The 12,218-nt window shown below is 62.0% G+C and overlaps 1 protein-coding gene across 1 annotated transcript; it reads right to left on the reverse strand.

Moving 5' to 3' along the window:
- Positions 1-423: 423 nt before the first annotated feature.
- LRP3 (LDL receptor related protein 3) lies at positions 424-11,667 on the reverse strand. The gene is made up of 6 exons (XM_004371612.2): positions 11,625-11,667; positions 5,317-5,455; positions 3,539-3,753; positions 1,911-3,033; positions 1,357-1,489; positions 424-1,077 (listed from the first exon to the last, which is right to left on the reverse strand). The coding sequence occupies exons 1-6, from the start codon at positions 11,626-11,628 to the stop codon at positions 490-492; spliced, it is 2,202 nt and encodes a 733-aa protein (XP_004371669.1). The 5' UTR covers positions 11,629-11,667; the 3' UTR covers positions 424-489.
- Between the last annotated feature and the right edge of the window lie 551 nt (positions 11,668-12,218).

Raw genomic sequence — 12,218 nt, forward strand, 5'->3', positions numbered from 1 at the left:
TACACGCTGCTGTGCCCAGTCCTCACGGCAGCCCGGGGCAGGGAGGACCAGGGAAGCCGCTCAGCTCCGAGGGCAGCAGGCGCTGCCACAGCAAGAGTGGAGCAAGGAGTGAGGAGCTGCAGGAGACAGAGCCCTGGCCTTCTGGCTTGTCTGGAATGGATTCTCCAGTCACCAACATGGAGTGGAGGGGGAAGGCAGAAGTGAGACCCCAGGGTGCTTGTATGGGCCCCAGGACCTGCAGAGGGGCCCATCCTTCCATCACTCACCCCTTTTCCCAGCCCAGCACCCACAGCCTCTGCCTGGCCAGGCCCACCCAGGTCGGGGGAGTGGGGGGATGCTGACAGGAAAGCTGGCTGAGGGCCCAGCACCTCAACGGGCTTCTGGGTGGGCTTCCCCGTAAGAAAGAAGGATGCAGAGGCAGGGTAGAAACGACTGTGTATTCCCTGGTTACAAAGCGGGGCTGTGGCGGTCTCCAGCATGTCCGGCAGGTCAGCAGACCAGCAGAGCCTCGTCGTCACTGGCCTCCAATATGGGGGAGCAGGGTGGCAGGGGGCTCCTGCAGACACCCAGTGGCTCTGGTGGGGGGGTGCCAAGGGTGCTGCTGGCAGTGGGGGCTGGGGGGTGGGGGTCCTGGGCCGAGCAGTGCTCCCGAGGCATGTCCACAGGGGCTGGGCTGTCCACCGGAATGTCCCAGCAGGCCTTTCTGTCCTTGTCCATGGGCCTGCTCTCTGAGTCCTGCAGGCCCGAGGGGGGCAGCAGCACTGAAGGTTCCCTCTCAGGCGCGTGGCCAGGGGCACTGGGGAGCCGGTCAGCAGCTGCCCCGGGGCTGCCTGTGTCTGTAAGGGAGGCTGGCGGGTTGGGGGTGGCCCCTGCTGCGGGCTGGAGGAGCCCATTGCCCAGCACCGTCTGGGAGGTGCGCGTGGTGGTCAGCAGTGGGATCTGGCCTCGTGGCACCCGCGGCCGGTGGAAGAGCCTGTTCCAGAGGCGGCCGAGGCGGCGGCGGGAGGGTCCTCTGCGGGAGGCGTGCCGGCGCATCTGTCGGCGCATGGCCGTGCGAAGGTTCTGTAGCACCGAGGCCTGGAGGGTGGGGGCGGTGGCTGAGGGGATGGCCAGACCAGCACAGGCCGCTCAGGGACAGAGGTCAGCACCGCCCCCAAGGGGCCCAAGACCAACCTGTCATCCCTCCTGGCCGTGGCCCCCCATGTCACCCTGCCTACACTGTGCTCCCCCTCTTTCATCCCCTACCCAGCCTGGCCTGCCCACTGCCCGCCCTGGCCCCTCAGCCCTGTCTTGGGGGTGCTCTGAGGTCCCGAGGGGAGCCCTGGCCCCTGGGGTCCCACCCCCATCAGTGCTCACCTGGGATGCACTGTAGACGGGAAAGTCCTCCACAGGGGGGATGAGGCCCTGCGCGATGAGCTGACCGTAGGATGGGGGTGCCTCCCGCCGCACAAACTCAGCCTCCAGGCGCGTCATCTGGGTCTCAAAGGCCCTGAAAGCAGTGAGCACCGTGGCAGGGCTGCTGCGACCCCAGCCTTCCGCCTCCCCCAGGGGCCTGCAAGGGAGCCCTGGTGGCGCAGCGGTTAAGTGCTATGGCTGCTAACCAAAAGGTCAGCAGTTCAAATCCACCAGCCGCTCCTTGGAAACGCTATGAGGCAGTTCTACTCTGTCCTATAGGGTCATGATGAGTCGGAATCAACTCAACAGCAGCGGGTTGGGGCCTGCAAGGGGCTCTCCCTTCACACACGTCTCAAGATGCCCAGACCCCACCACGAGCAGAAGTCCACACGTGGTCGGCCCGAGCCCCAGTTGACAAGCCCGCAGCTGTGTGGACAGAGTCTGGGGCCTCTCTCCAGGGAAATGAGGGAACCGAGGCCCCCCGGCGCGGCCCCCCTGCCCGCCCGCCGGCCCACCTGTACTCCTGCGTGCGCAGCGAGTAGAGCTTGAAGGCGCAGCCCAGCGCTATGACGAGCAGCAGGCCGCAGACGAGGCTGCCGATGAGGGCGGCGGTGATGACCTTGCGGGGCACGGCGGCCAGGCAGCCGTGCTCGTCGCTGCCGTCCTGGCAGTCCTCCTGACCGTCACAGCGCCACGTCTCAAAGATGCACAGGTTGGTCCCGCAGTGGAAGGTGCCGGGCTGGCAGGAGAAGCAGTTCTTCTCGTCGGCCCCATCGGGGCAGCTTTTCTGGTTGTTGCAGCGGTCGGCCGGCGGGTAGCACAGGCCGCTGCCACCCTCGCAGGGGTACTGGTCGGGCGGGCAGGCGGGGCAGCCCTGCTCGTCACGGCCGCTGGCACAGTGCCACCAGCCATCACAGCGCTGGGGCTCTGAGAAGCAGCCCTGATCCCCGGCGTCCCCTGCGTCCCCCTCGCTGCTGCTGCTGCTGCCACATGGCTGCTCCCACGGGAGGCAGTAGCCCTTCACCTGGTAGGTGGCATTGAAGCCATGGCCGGCGCTGCGGGCGCGGGCGTGGTAGGCCACGGTGAGGCGGCCCTGGGCGGCCTCGAGGCTCACGGGCCGGTGGTTGCTGCGATAGGACAGCGTCTGCAGCAGGCGGTCCCCACGCTCGCCCAGGCCTTCGTACACCTGCACGTAGTCATCATAGCCCAGCCGCAGCTCCAGCTGCAGCAGCACACGCCGCGGGTCCTGCGTGTCCACCAGCCACGTGCAGTGAAGGTCCGAAGGCCCCCGGGCCGCACCAAACAGGTCTGGAGAGGCGAAGGAGCCATAGAAGCTGCCCAGCCGCCGGCCGCACGCCAGGTCCGGGCAGCCAGCCTCGTCGGAGCTGTCGCCGCAGTCCTGCGCGCCGTCACAGCGCCGCTCCACGGGGAGGCAGCGCGTGGAGCGCGCCCCGCTGCAGGGGAAGGTGCCACCGGGGCACAGGCTGCCTGGTGGCTCAGAGGCAGGTGCCGAGCAGTTACTCTCGTCAGAGCTGTCCCCACACTCGTCCACGCTGTTACACTGCCAGGGGCCTGGCAGGCACTTGCCATTGTCACAGTGGAACTCGTCAGCCTGGCAGGACGCCTGGCCCAGCTTCCCTGCAGGACAGAGGGCGTGGGGAGGCAGGTCAGAGGACGGCAGGGCCTCCCCCCAGTGTGGGGTCGGGGCCAGGAGCGGGCGGGTGGTCCCTCTCCCGGGTGGCTCTCTGCGGCTTACAACTGCACAAGGCAGGCACGGCCCCGGAAGAGGTGGGACCCAAGGAGAAGCCCCTCGCCTCTCCATGGCCACCTGACGGGCAGATACCCCCCCGAATGCCACGGTGGGCTCAGTCCCTGACCTGAGCCTGGGGTCAGCCCCCCACTCTAGCCAAGCCTGAGAAGTGGGGTCAGTGACAGCCCAGTGACCTCAAGAGGCTTTGGGAGCAGGCTGAGGTGGAAGCATGACCAATCCTACTGCCAGCTGAGAAGGCTGGTCGGGGGAGGCCCTGCAGGGACCTGGGGGCCAGTGAAGGGCCCCACCCTGGTCCCGGGAGCCCACACGTGTGCACCGGGTGCTCTGTGGTCCAGACTTATCCACCCCGTGCCACCCTGCCACCAGGATCACCTCGGATGTACGAGAGACGGAAGCCCTGCGCCTGGCCGGAGCTGGAGGCATCGGAGTGGAAGAAGATCCAGACGTGGTCCCGTGCAGAGATGAAGGCAGGCGGGATGGCGGAGCCACAGAGCCGGAAGGCCTCCTGGCGGGGCGGGGCTGCTGGGCCCAGCATGAGCCAGTCCAGGGAGCACTGGTGGGACTCCTCCACATCAAAGCTGCGGAAGCTGCCGGGGCAGAGAGGACAGCAGACGTGGGTGGTGAGGGCAGGTCGGGGCCCACAGGGCCAAGGAGGGTAGAGGGTGGCCAGGCCTGGCGCTCAGGCAGGGACAGCCTGCCCCATGCCCCCCTCCACCCGTGACTCTGGTCTTCCAAACTTGCCTGGCTCCCCTCTCAGCCACTCGGTGGGACGCCCCTGCTACCACCCAAGGGTCCAAGGGCTGCTCCATGAAGAACCATGACAACTGTGTCACGTCTGCTCCACTGCAGCTCAGCGAAGGCCCCACCTCATCCTTTCCACCCTCCACCAGCACACACAGCACCCCAAAGCCAAAGTGGAGGGTGGTGTCAGGGGCCCCTTCATGGGCAATCCCCTCCCCCAACACTCCCCTCAGGGAGGGAGGTCCCAGGGCCCAGCTTCTCCCAGCCACCACAGACATGCTCACATTTGCTCACACACGTGTTCTCTCCACCTGCTTGCACATACACTCACACATGTGGTCACACATGTACACTCACACGTGTGCATTCACACGTGCACTGAGGACAGGGCCATGCCCACAGAGCTGGCCTAGGCTGCAGGTGGGTGACACCTTGTCACCAGGGGAGGAACACTGGCCCTGGACCCCCAACGGCCAGCAGCTGCCCAGGCTGTGGGGTGAGCAGGCCACAGAGCCACCAAAAGCCGCTCTCAGGCACTCTCTCTTCAAAGGCTCCACCCAGCTGCCTCGCTCGCCCCCTTCTAGAGATGGGAAAACTAAGGCACAGAGACCCAGACAGACTCTGCTCATGCTATCACATCTCTGTGCTTTGGAGCTATGTAGTAACCGAGATACTCGGGTTTTGGCATTTGGGAGAGCTCAGACAGACAGAGCCCGTAGTAACTCTCCAGTCAGATGTCCTAACCCCTACCCAGGCCGGGGTTATCTGGTCACCTCACTCCATTTCCCTCTGCATGTCCCAAGGACTCCCTGCAGCGTGAGCACCCAGGCTTCTGCCCAGCCCCCTCCCTGCCAAGACTGCCCTGGGTCCCCTTCAGGAGCCCTGTTCTGGGCTTGTTGCCAGCCTGGCCTCCAGTCATCCCTGCAGGATGAAGAGGATATCCCTGCCACCTCAGAGGCAGCTAGACCATGCCCACCAGTCCCCAGGACCCCACCTCCCAGAAGAGTGGAGGTGACTGACAGACCCCACACCCCATGAGGGAGGCTCAGGACAGGGCAACCAGCCAGGGGCAGCCAGACCCAGGGGCTGGGCACACCCACATGCTCACAGGTACTCACATGTGCACACACACATGCTTACAGCTCACACATGTTCACTGTGCTGTCACACACATCTGCTCACGTCTGCTGACATGCAGTCACACAGAAATCACATGCACATACACGCCTGCTCATCCTCTTGCTTACATGCGTCCTCTCGTACAGACACACGTGCTCACATGTACACTCATAATCTGCTCACACACATGCTCTCTGCACCTGCTCAGACGTGCTCACGCACAGTCACACACACGCACTCACAAACGTGGGCCCACGTAGATCCCCTCAGACACCCCCAGGGCCCCTTACCTGATGGTGATCATGTCCCCACGGTCGCCCTGGATGTACCAGCTGCAGTTGGTGCCCGGCGGGTAATTGAGGGGCCAGGCTGGGCTGTAGATGACACCACGCCGCTCCGTGTGCTGCTCCAGCTTCCCGCTGCAGGCAGCTGTCAGGAGATCAGGCTGAGCAATGCCGGCCCCACATTCTGACAGTCAGCCGGGGGAAGGGGCACTTGAGGCGGCCATGGCTTCAGCACAGGCCTCCCCGAGGGTCGGCTCAAGGCCAGCCGAGGATGCCCATGACCTAGGGCAAGAACTCCAGAGTTCACAGAAATGGGGTGTGGGGGTGGGCCAAGGGAGACCCCCCAGGACTGAAGGCAGCCGTAGCTCCCCAACCCCACCAGGTGCACCAGAGCCCGGGTCCTCCCCTCCCCACTCCTGGCAGGGCTGGGGGCAAGTGCACCAACACTCCCCCGGTCATCGGCCCCTCAGAGGTGCAGCCTCCTGGCCCCCAGGGCCTCAGCTCAGGGGAGAACTCTGCACCCGGAGGCTTGTCAGCCCTACAAGGGAAATCCGCTACCATCCCCTGCCTGCCCTCGCCGGGGTTCTTGCCAACTACAGACCTTAGCCCCAGGAGGGGAGAGGTTCTGCTCACCCAACACGTATTATAAGCGCCCATTATGTGCCAAGCACTGTGAGAGGCATGCTGATTGTGTCAGGCATGGAACCCACGGGCTGGGGGAGGTAGGGAACAGGCAGATTTTATGCTGATCCCCTTGGGTGGAATAAAAGGAGGTGGCAATGTCTAGAGGTGGGTGACGAGGCTGGCTGGGTCTGATCACCCCTTGTGTGGAATTTGGATTTTGTCTTGACTATAAACGGGAAGCTAAAGGAGGAAACTGAGGCTCAGCAGAGAGAAGTGACCGCCGAGGCCCACACAGCCAGCAAATGGCGGAGCCAGGCTTCACCCTTGTCCACTGGTGGGCTCGGCCGTTCACTTCTGCCTCTGTGCCAACAGCACTTATGGAGTGTCACCTATATGCCCACCAGGGATGAGTGTCGTGCATCACACCAGCCTCACCTTACCCACTTCATGATACACACCCTCTGGTTCCCGGCTCAGCCCGCCAGCCTGAAGGCTCCAAACCCTTGGGCAGCGAGGGGGGCCTGCCCTGGCCTGGTGTGGCCTGGCCTCCCCAGCATAGGCAGCAGGACCCCCCGCACTTGGCCGCGCCCACCCCTCACAGCCCCTTCAGCCCTTTGCCACACTGGTTCATCTGGTTCTCACAGCCGGCTGCAGCAGAGGCAGGCCCATGCTACAAATGGAGAAAATGGGGCTCAGGGAGGTGAGCCATGACCCTTTGCCCGAGCCCAGTGACACCACCTTCACACTCTCCCACTGCCTGGCATGTGCCACTGCTGCCCCGAAGTAGCGTTCTCTCTGGCTCGCAACAAGACCCGCGGGGCCTCCACACAGCACAGCTCCAGAAAGGAGAACGGAAGCCCTCTGGTGCCTCCCAAGCTCTCAGGGTGAGGATGGAAAGCCCGGCAGTGGCCCAGCCCCCTGCCCACCCACCTCTCCTGTCAGCTCCCCCTCAGCCCCCTCACCCCTCATGCCTCCTGCGCTTCCTCCCACTCAGGGACTTTGCGCCTGCTGTTCCTGGTGGGGGTGCTCGTCCCACCTCCTATGCTGTTCACTCTCCCAGCTCAGGGGTCCCTTCCTCTGGGAGGCCCTCCCCACGCTGCCCACCCCCTTCTCCTTCCCAGCCCCCACCACAGCAGCCATTCCCACTTTATTCCTGTAACTAAGTCTCACGCAGTGCAGGGGCTGTGCAGGGTCTGGCTTGACACTGTCCCCAGGATCCTGCGGGGTGCCTGCCACGTGGTAGGTGTGGTCAGAGACTGAACTGGGCAATTCAAGCGCCTGCTTAGCAGTTAGAGGCATGAGCCGTGGGCCGAAGCCCCTGACGATGGGGACCTGCCGTGACCGTGGATTCCAAAACTGTGACTAACCCCACCAACAGCTCCTAAGCGCTTCAAATAACTGCAACAGAAACACCCGCCCTCAACCCTCAAGCCAGACTGACCGCTATGACCATCATCAGGTCACCACCCAGAGCATCAACAGTCCAGTCAGCGAGATACAAACCAGGCCCACCCCACCTGGCCACACGGGCCCTGGGGCGGCCAGCCTCCCCGAGCCCCACGTTTCTCGTTCATACAGCAGGAGCCACGCACTCATCATGACCCAGGAGGGTAAGGACGATAAAAACGGAGCGGAGTCACAGCACACGCAAACATGCTGCAGGAAGGGGCCTAAGCAAAGTGCCCCAGCAAAACCCAGTTCCCTCGGACGCTCAGCTTCCCAGCCATGGGACCTCAGAGACCTGGGTGCTGACCCAGGGTGGGGGCTGTGCCCTGGGAGGCGTGAGGTTATTAACCCAGAAGGCTTCTTCCCAGAGGGTGCTGGGCAGGAGGTTCACAGGAAGGAAGGGTCCAGCGTAGCTGGGGGTGCTTCTCCCTCCCCCTGCCCATGTCGAGTCTCCTAAGCACGTGGTAAACCGAGACACGGGTACTCTGAGTCAGGGGACCCAAGGTGTGCTGGGTGAGCTCAGCGAGGGTGGGAACCACCCCTCCTTCAGCTGGACCCTCAGCCCCGAGGACAGGGCCCGGGACAGAGCAAACCCAAAAGATCCGTTGCTGTCGAGTCAATTCCGACTCACGGCAACCCCATGTGTTACAGAGTAGAACTGCTCCACAGGGTTTTCTGGGCTGTAATCTTTACAGACATAGATTGACTCTAACCTTTCTTCCGAGGCACCACTGTGTGGGTTCAAACCACCAACCTTTAGGTTAGCGGCTGAGCGCAAACCACTTGCGCCACCATGGGGCAGAGCAGGGCCCAGCGAATACCTACCACAGCCGACAAGAAATGGACGTCGACTTGTCCTCTTGTTAGGGCTTCACGGAGGCCAGGCTTCTCACCCACACGAGCCCCGGGAGAACTGGGCACACGTTTTCCACCAGGTGTCACGTGCCACCTCTTCCCTCCTCTGCCTCACCTCTGCCACAGTACTTCTCCCTCCTAAACCCACATCTGGCTTTTCTCTCATAGGTCAGGAGACCTGTCTCTCCCGACCACCAGCCTAGCCAGGAGCAGATGTCTAAACAGCTCCCCCTAAACAGCCTCACTGCTGAGGGCCCCCCAGAGCTGCCCCAGGAACTCCCACCTCAGGGGCAGCGATGTCATTTGGCTAACTGCTTGTTCTCCTCCAAGGGAGAACTGCAGAGACTGTGGTTTCTGCAGCCTCAGCCTGGCCTGTGTGGGAGCTGGCAGCTCCGGTCAGGGGCTCTTGACTGGACATTGCTTGGTCATGGGCATAGAGGTGTCACTGACTCAAGACAACCAGCCCCCAGCCCTCTCTGTGATGGCAGGCCTCACCCTCTCCCCAGCACACCACCCAGGACCCAATCACAGACAATCGAAAGGGCCTCATGACTCCAGGCTTGGGACCCGTGCTGCCAGACGCACTGTTCCACGCTGGGCCTCAGCTTGCCCATCAGTAAAATGGAGCTAATGGGCATTGAGGGTGGTTGGGGAATGTGAGGCAGGTGAGTGTTTCTAGGCAGACACCGTGGGAGGGGGTGGGCAGGGTATACGAGTGGGGCAGGGGAGCCGGCCAGGCCTGGGCCATGGGAGGGGACGGGCGTGGCAGGCTGCTGCAATGGTGGTGGGCAGTGAGGAGTGTAGGGGTGTGTGTGCTGGGGAAGGTCGAGCTGGGGATACCGATGCAGGATAGCGGGCGTTCTGAGAGGTCTGTCCGAGCTTTAGCTGGAGGTAGAGCTGGGGCCAAGGCTCTGCCAAGTGGGCGAGGGATGACTGGGTACTTTTAGGCCAGTGTCCTTATGGCCTGGTCCAAAGAGTTGTCAAGTACTCCTGTAGAGGACAGGAGCAAGGCCTGATGAAGCACAGTTTGCAGATCTACTTTCCAGGGTGATCAGTACTCTCAACAGCGATGTAACCTGGCAATACGGACCTGGAAGCCCCACCTCAGGCACTCCGGGAGCCTGCAGACCCCGCCCAGGCCCACCTCCCTGGGGCCACCATGGCCGTGTGGCAGAGCCCAGAGTCTGGTCACAGGAGTGGGCCCCCTGGACCGGTCAGTGCCTGGCATACCTGGGGCAGTGCCACCTGGGCCCTCAGGAGTGTCCGAGCCCAGAAAGGGGTGGGAAGCGGCCAAGGACTAGTTCCTGATCCAGGCCTCCGCACAGTAGGAATCACAGCGGAACCCCTAAAATCGCAGTCATGGAACCCTGGGAGGGGGCACCGCAGGCCTCCAGGAGCTGCTCTTGGCTTCTCTCACAACACTGGCAGGATCAGAGGTGGACCCCGGGAATGCTGGGGCCTCAGACCCCACCCCGGGCCCTGTAGCATGTGCGTGTGGCTCAGAACCCCAGGGGTGCCAGACACAGACACCGTGATGTGAGCACGGCCCCTGGAGTTGGGTGACATGGACCCTGCTGGGGCTTGAGATCTCAGCGGCTAACAACAATCAAACGCGCAGACTTAGATCTGTGTCCTTCTTTCCCTGGTTCTATGAGGAGCCCTTGTCCCTGCAGAGCCCTCTTCTAAACCTGGGGCACAGGCACGTGGCAGACGTGTTTGGGGGGGCATTCTGCGCACCTGCTGGAGAGCTGGCCTCGGGCTCATGTATGTAAGATGTGACACCCACGCAGCCTCCCCCTACCTCTCTACCATGGGCACAGACACCTGACCCAGGCCAGGCCCCTCTTCTCCTGGAAATGGGGATGGGCAGGCTGGGCAGTGGGCTGTGGGGTCAGGATGCCCCACAGGGCTGGGTCAGCAGTGGGCAAGGCAAGGCCCTGAGCAGACAATAAAGCTGTCATGCAGACAGGATCGGGAGCCCAAGTATGAGTGATGGGCCGGTGAGAGCGCTCCCAGTGACCGTGGCCAGCGGAGGCCCCTCCCTGAGAGCTCTGGGCCCTAACACCTGAGCTAGCCTCAATGGGTTCCTGCACCAAGCCGGGCCTGGAGAACTAGAAATCCCGAGGACCTCCTGCCCCAGCAGAAGCACAGCAAACAAGTCAGAGAGGCCCTCCAGACTGGGGGCCCACATTCTCTCCTGGCTCCCTGAGGTCCCTGCTAGATTGCTCCTGGTGGCACCAAGGGCCCATCTGTCGGCCCCTGGCAGCCCCCTTAGCAGAGAGCTTACGTCCCTGATGGACTCGGCTGCCCCGCCTGCTCCCATCAGCCCTTACTGTGCCTGGCTCCAGGCAGAACCCAAGACCATCAGGTGATGGACAGACCCACAGTGACAGGCTTGAGGGGCAGGCAACTCATGGCACCTCAGGAACCGCCTACCTTTGGGAGGCACAATCTGTCACTTGTGTGGGACCCTTTACGGTTTGCCAGTGGTATTAAGCCACCCCATGCCAGACCCCATGCTGAGCATCTTCCCTCATTTGCTCATTTAACCTATGTTAGGGGTTGAATTGTGCCCGGCCAAAACCTGTTTTAAATCCTAACCTCTGTGCCTGTGGTTATTTGGGAATGGGTTGTCTTTGTTATGTTAATGAGGCAGGATTAGTGTAGGATGTCTCTTGAGTCAATCTCTTTTGAGATATTAAAAAAACCAAACCCATTGTCTTTGACTACAGGACAGAGTAGAACTGCCCCATAGGGTTTCTAAGGAGTGACTGGTGGATTCGAACTGCGGACCTTTTTGGTTGGCAGTCATAGCTCTCAACCATTGCACCACCAGGGCTCCTTTGAGACACTAAAGAGATTAAACAAGCTAGCACAGCAGAGATGGGGGGAGACTGATGTCAAACCACATGGCGCTCTCCAGAGAACCAAAAACAAGCTGAAGAGACAAGGACCTTCTTCCAGAGCCAACAGACAGAGAGCCTTTCCCCAGAGCCAGCACCCTGAATTCAGATTTCTAGCCTCCTCAACTGTGAGAAAATAAATTTCTGTTTGTTAAAGTCACCCACTTGTGGTGTTTCTGTTATAGCAGCACTAGATAACTCAGACAACCTAACAACCAGGCTTTGAGGCAGGTCCTGTTATTTCACCCATTTTACAGAAGAGGAAGCCGAGGTGCAGAGAAAAGTTACAGTTTGCCCAAGATCAAACGGCTCCTTTGTAACGCAGAAAAGATACACCAAGGACTGGTTTTAGTGACAAAACTGAGTTTGGAAAAGGTTAGATGACCTCAGGGGTGGAGCCAGGATCCTGAAGGCCCTGTCAGCCCTCAGGGGCCACTGAACAGAGGGCAAGGAGGAGGGGCAGAAGGAGAAAAGCATCTTACTCACCCATGGCAGGAACTGCACTGCTAAGCCTCCCAGTGAGAAAGAAGTTCACTGTGGGAGACACAAAGAGGGGTCAGCGGAGGTGGCTCTCGGGCCCCAGGCACCCACCCTGGGCCAGCCAGCAGCCCCTGTGAGGCATGGGACAACACAGCCTGGACTCAAGGCTGTTCTCCCCTCACCTCACAGGGCAAGGCCCAACAGGGCTACAACGGAGACTCCCACTCCTCCTGGTCCTGCTGGCACGGGCAGCCAGCGCCCCAGAGGGTCTTGGGACGCACCCTGGCGCACCCACAGCAGAGAGCAGTGTGCAAGTCCGGGTGTACTGGAGCACTCCTGCCGCTCCCAGGCCCGGGAATTCTGATTCAGTGTGCGGAGAGGGAGGTGTGACTGTCTCCTGTCAGACTTGGGAAAACCTGGGCCCAACATCAGAGAGGGCCCTGGCTCAGCCCAGGTCAGGGGGACCAGCCTGAACCCCAGGGCCTGCCTGTCAGGAAGGCGCTTTCTACCACGGGGGTTTCTTCCTAAGAGGCTCTGCCAGCCTTCTAGTCCACCCAGCAGCCGGGGAGGGAGGGGAAGCAGTTCTTGTTATCCTCATTT

This window comes from Trichechus manatus, unplaced genomic scaffold, assembly GCF_000243295.1.
Source record: "Trichechus manatus latirostris isolate Lorelei unplaced genomic scaffold, TriManLat1.0 scaffold00014, whole genome shotgun sequence".
Taxonomy (NCBI): Eukaryota; Metazoa; Chordata; class Mammalia; order Sirenia; family Trichechidae; genus Trichechus; species Trichechus manatus.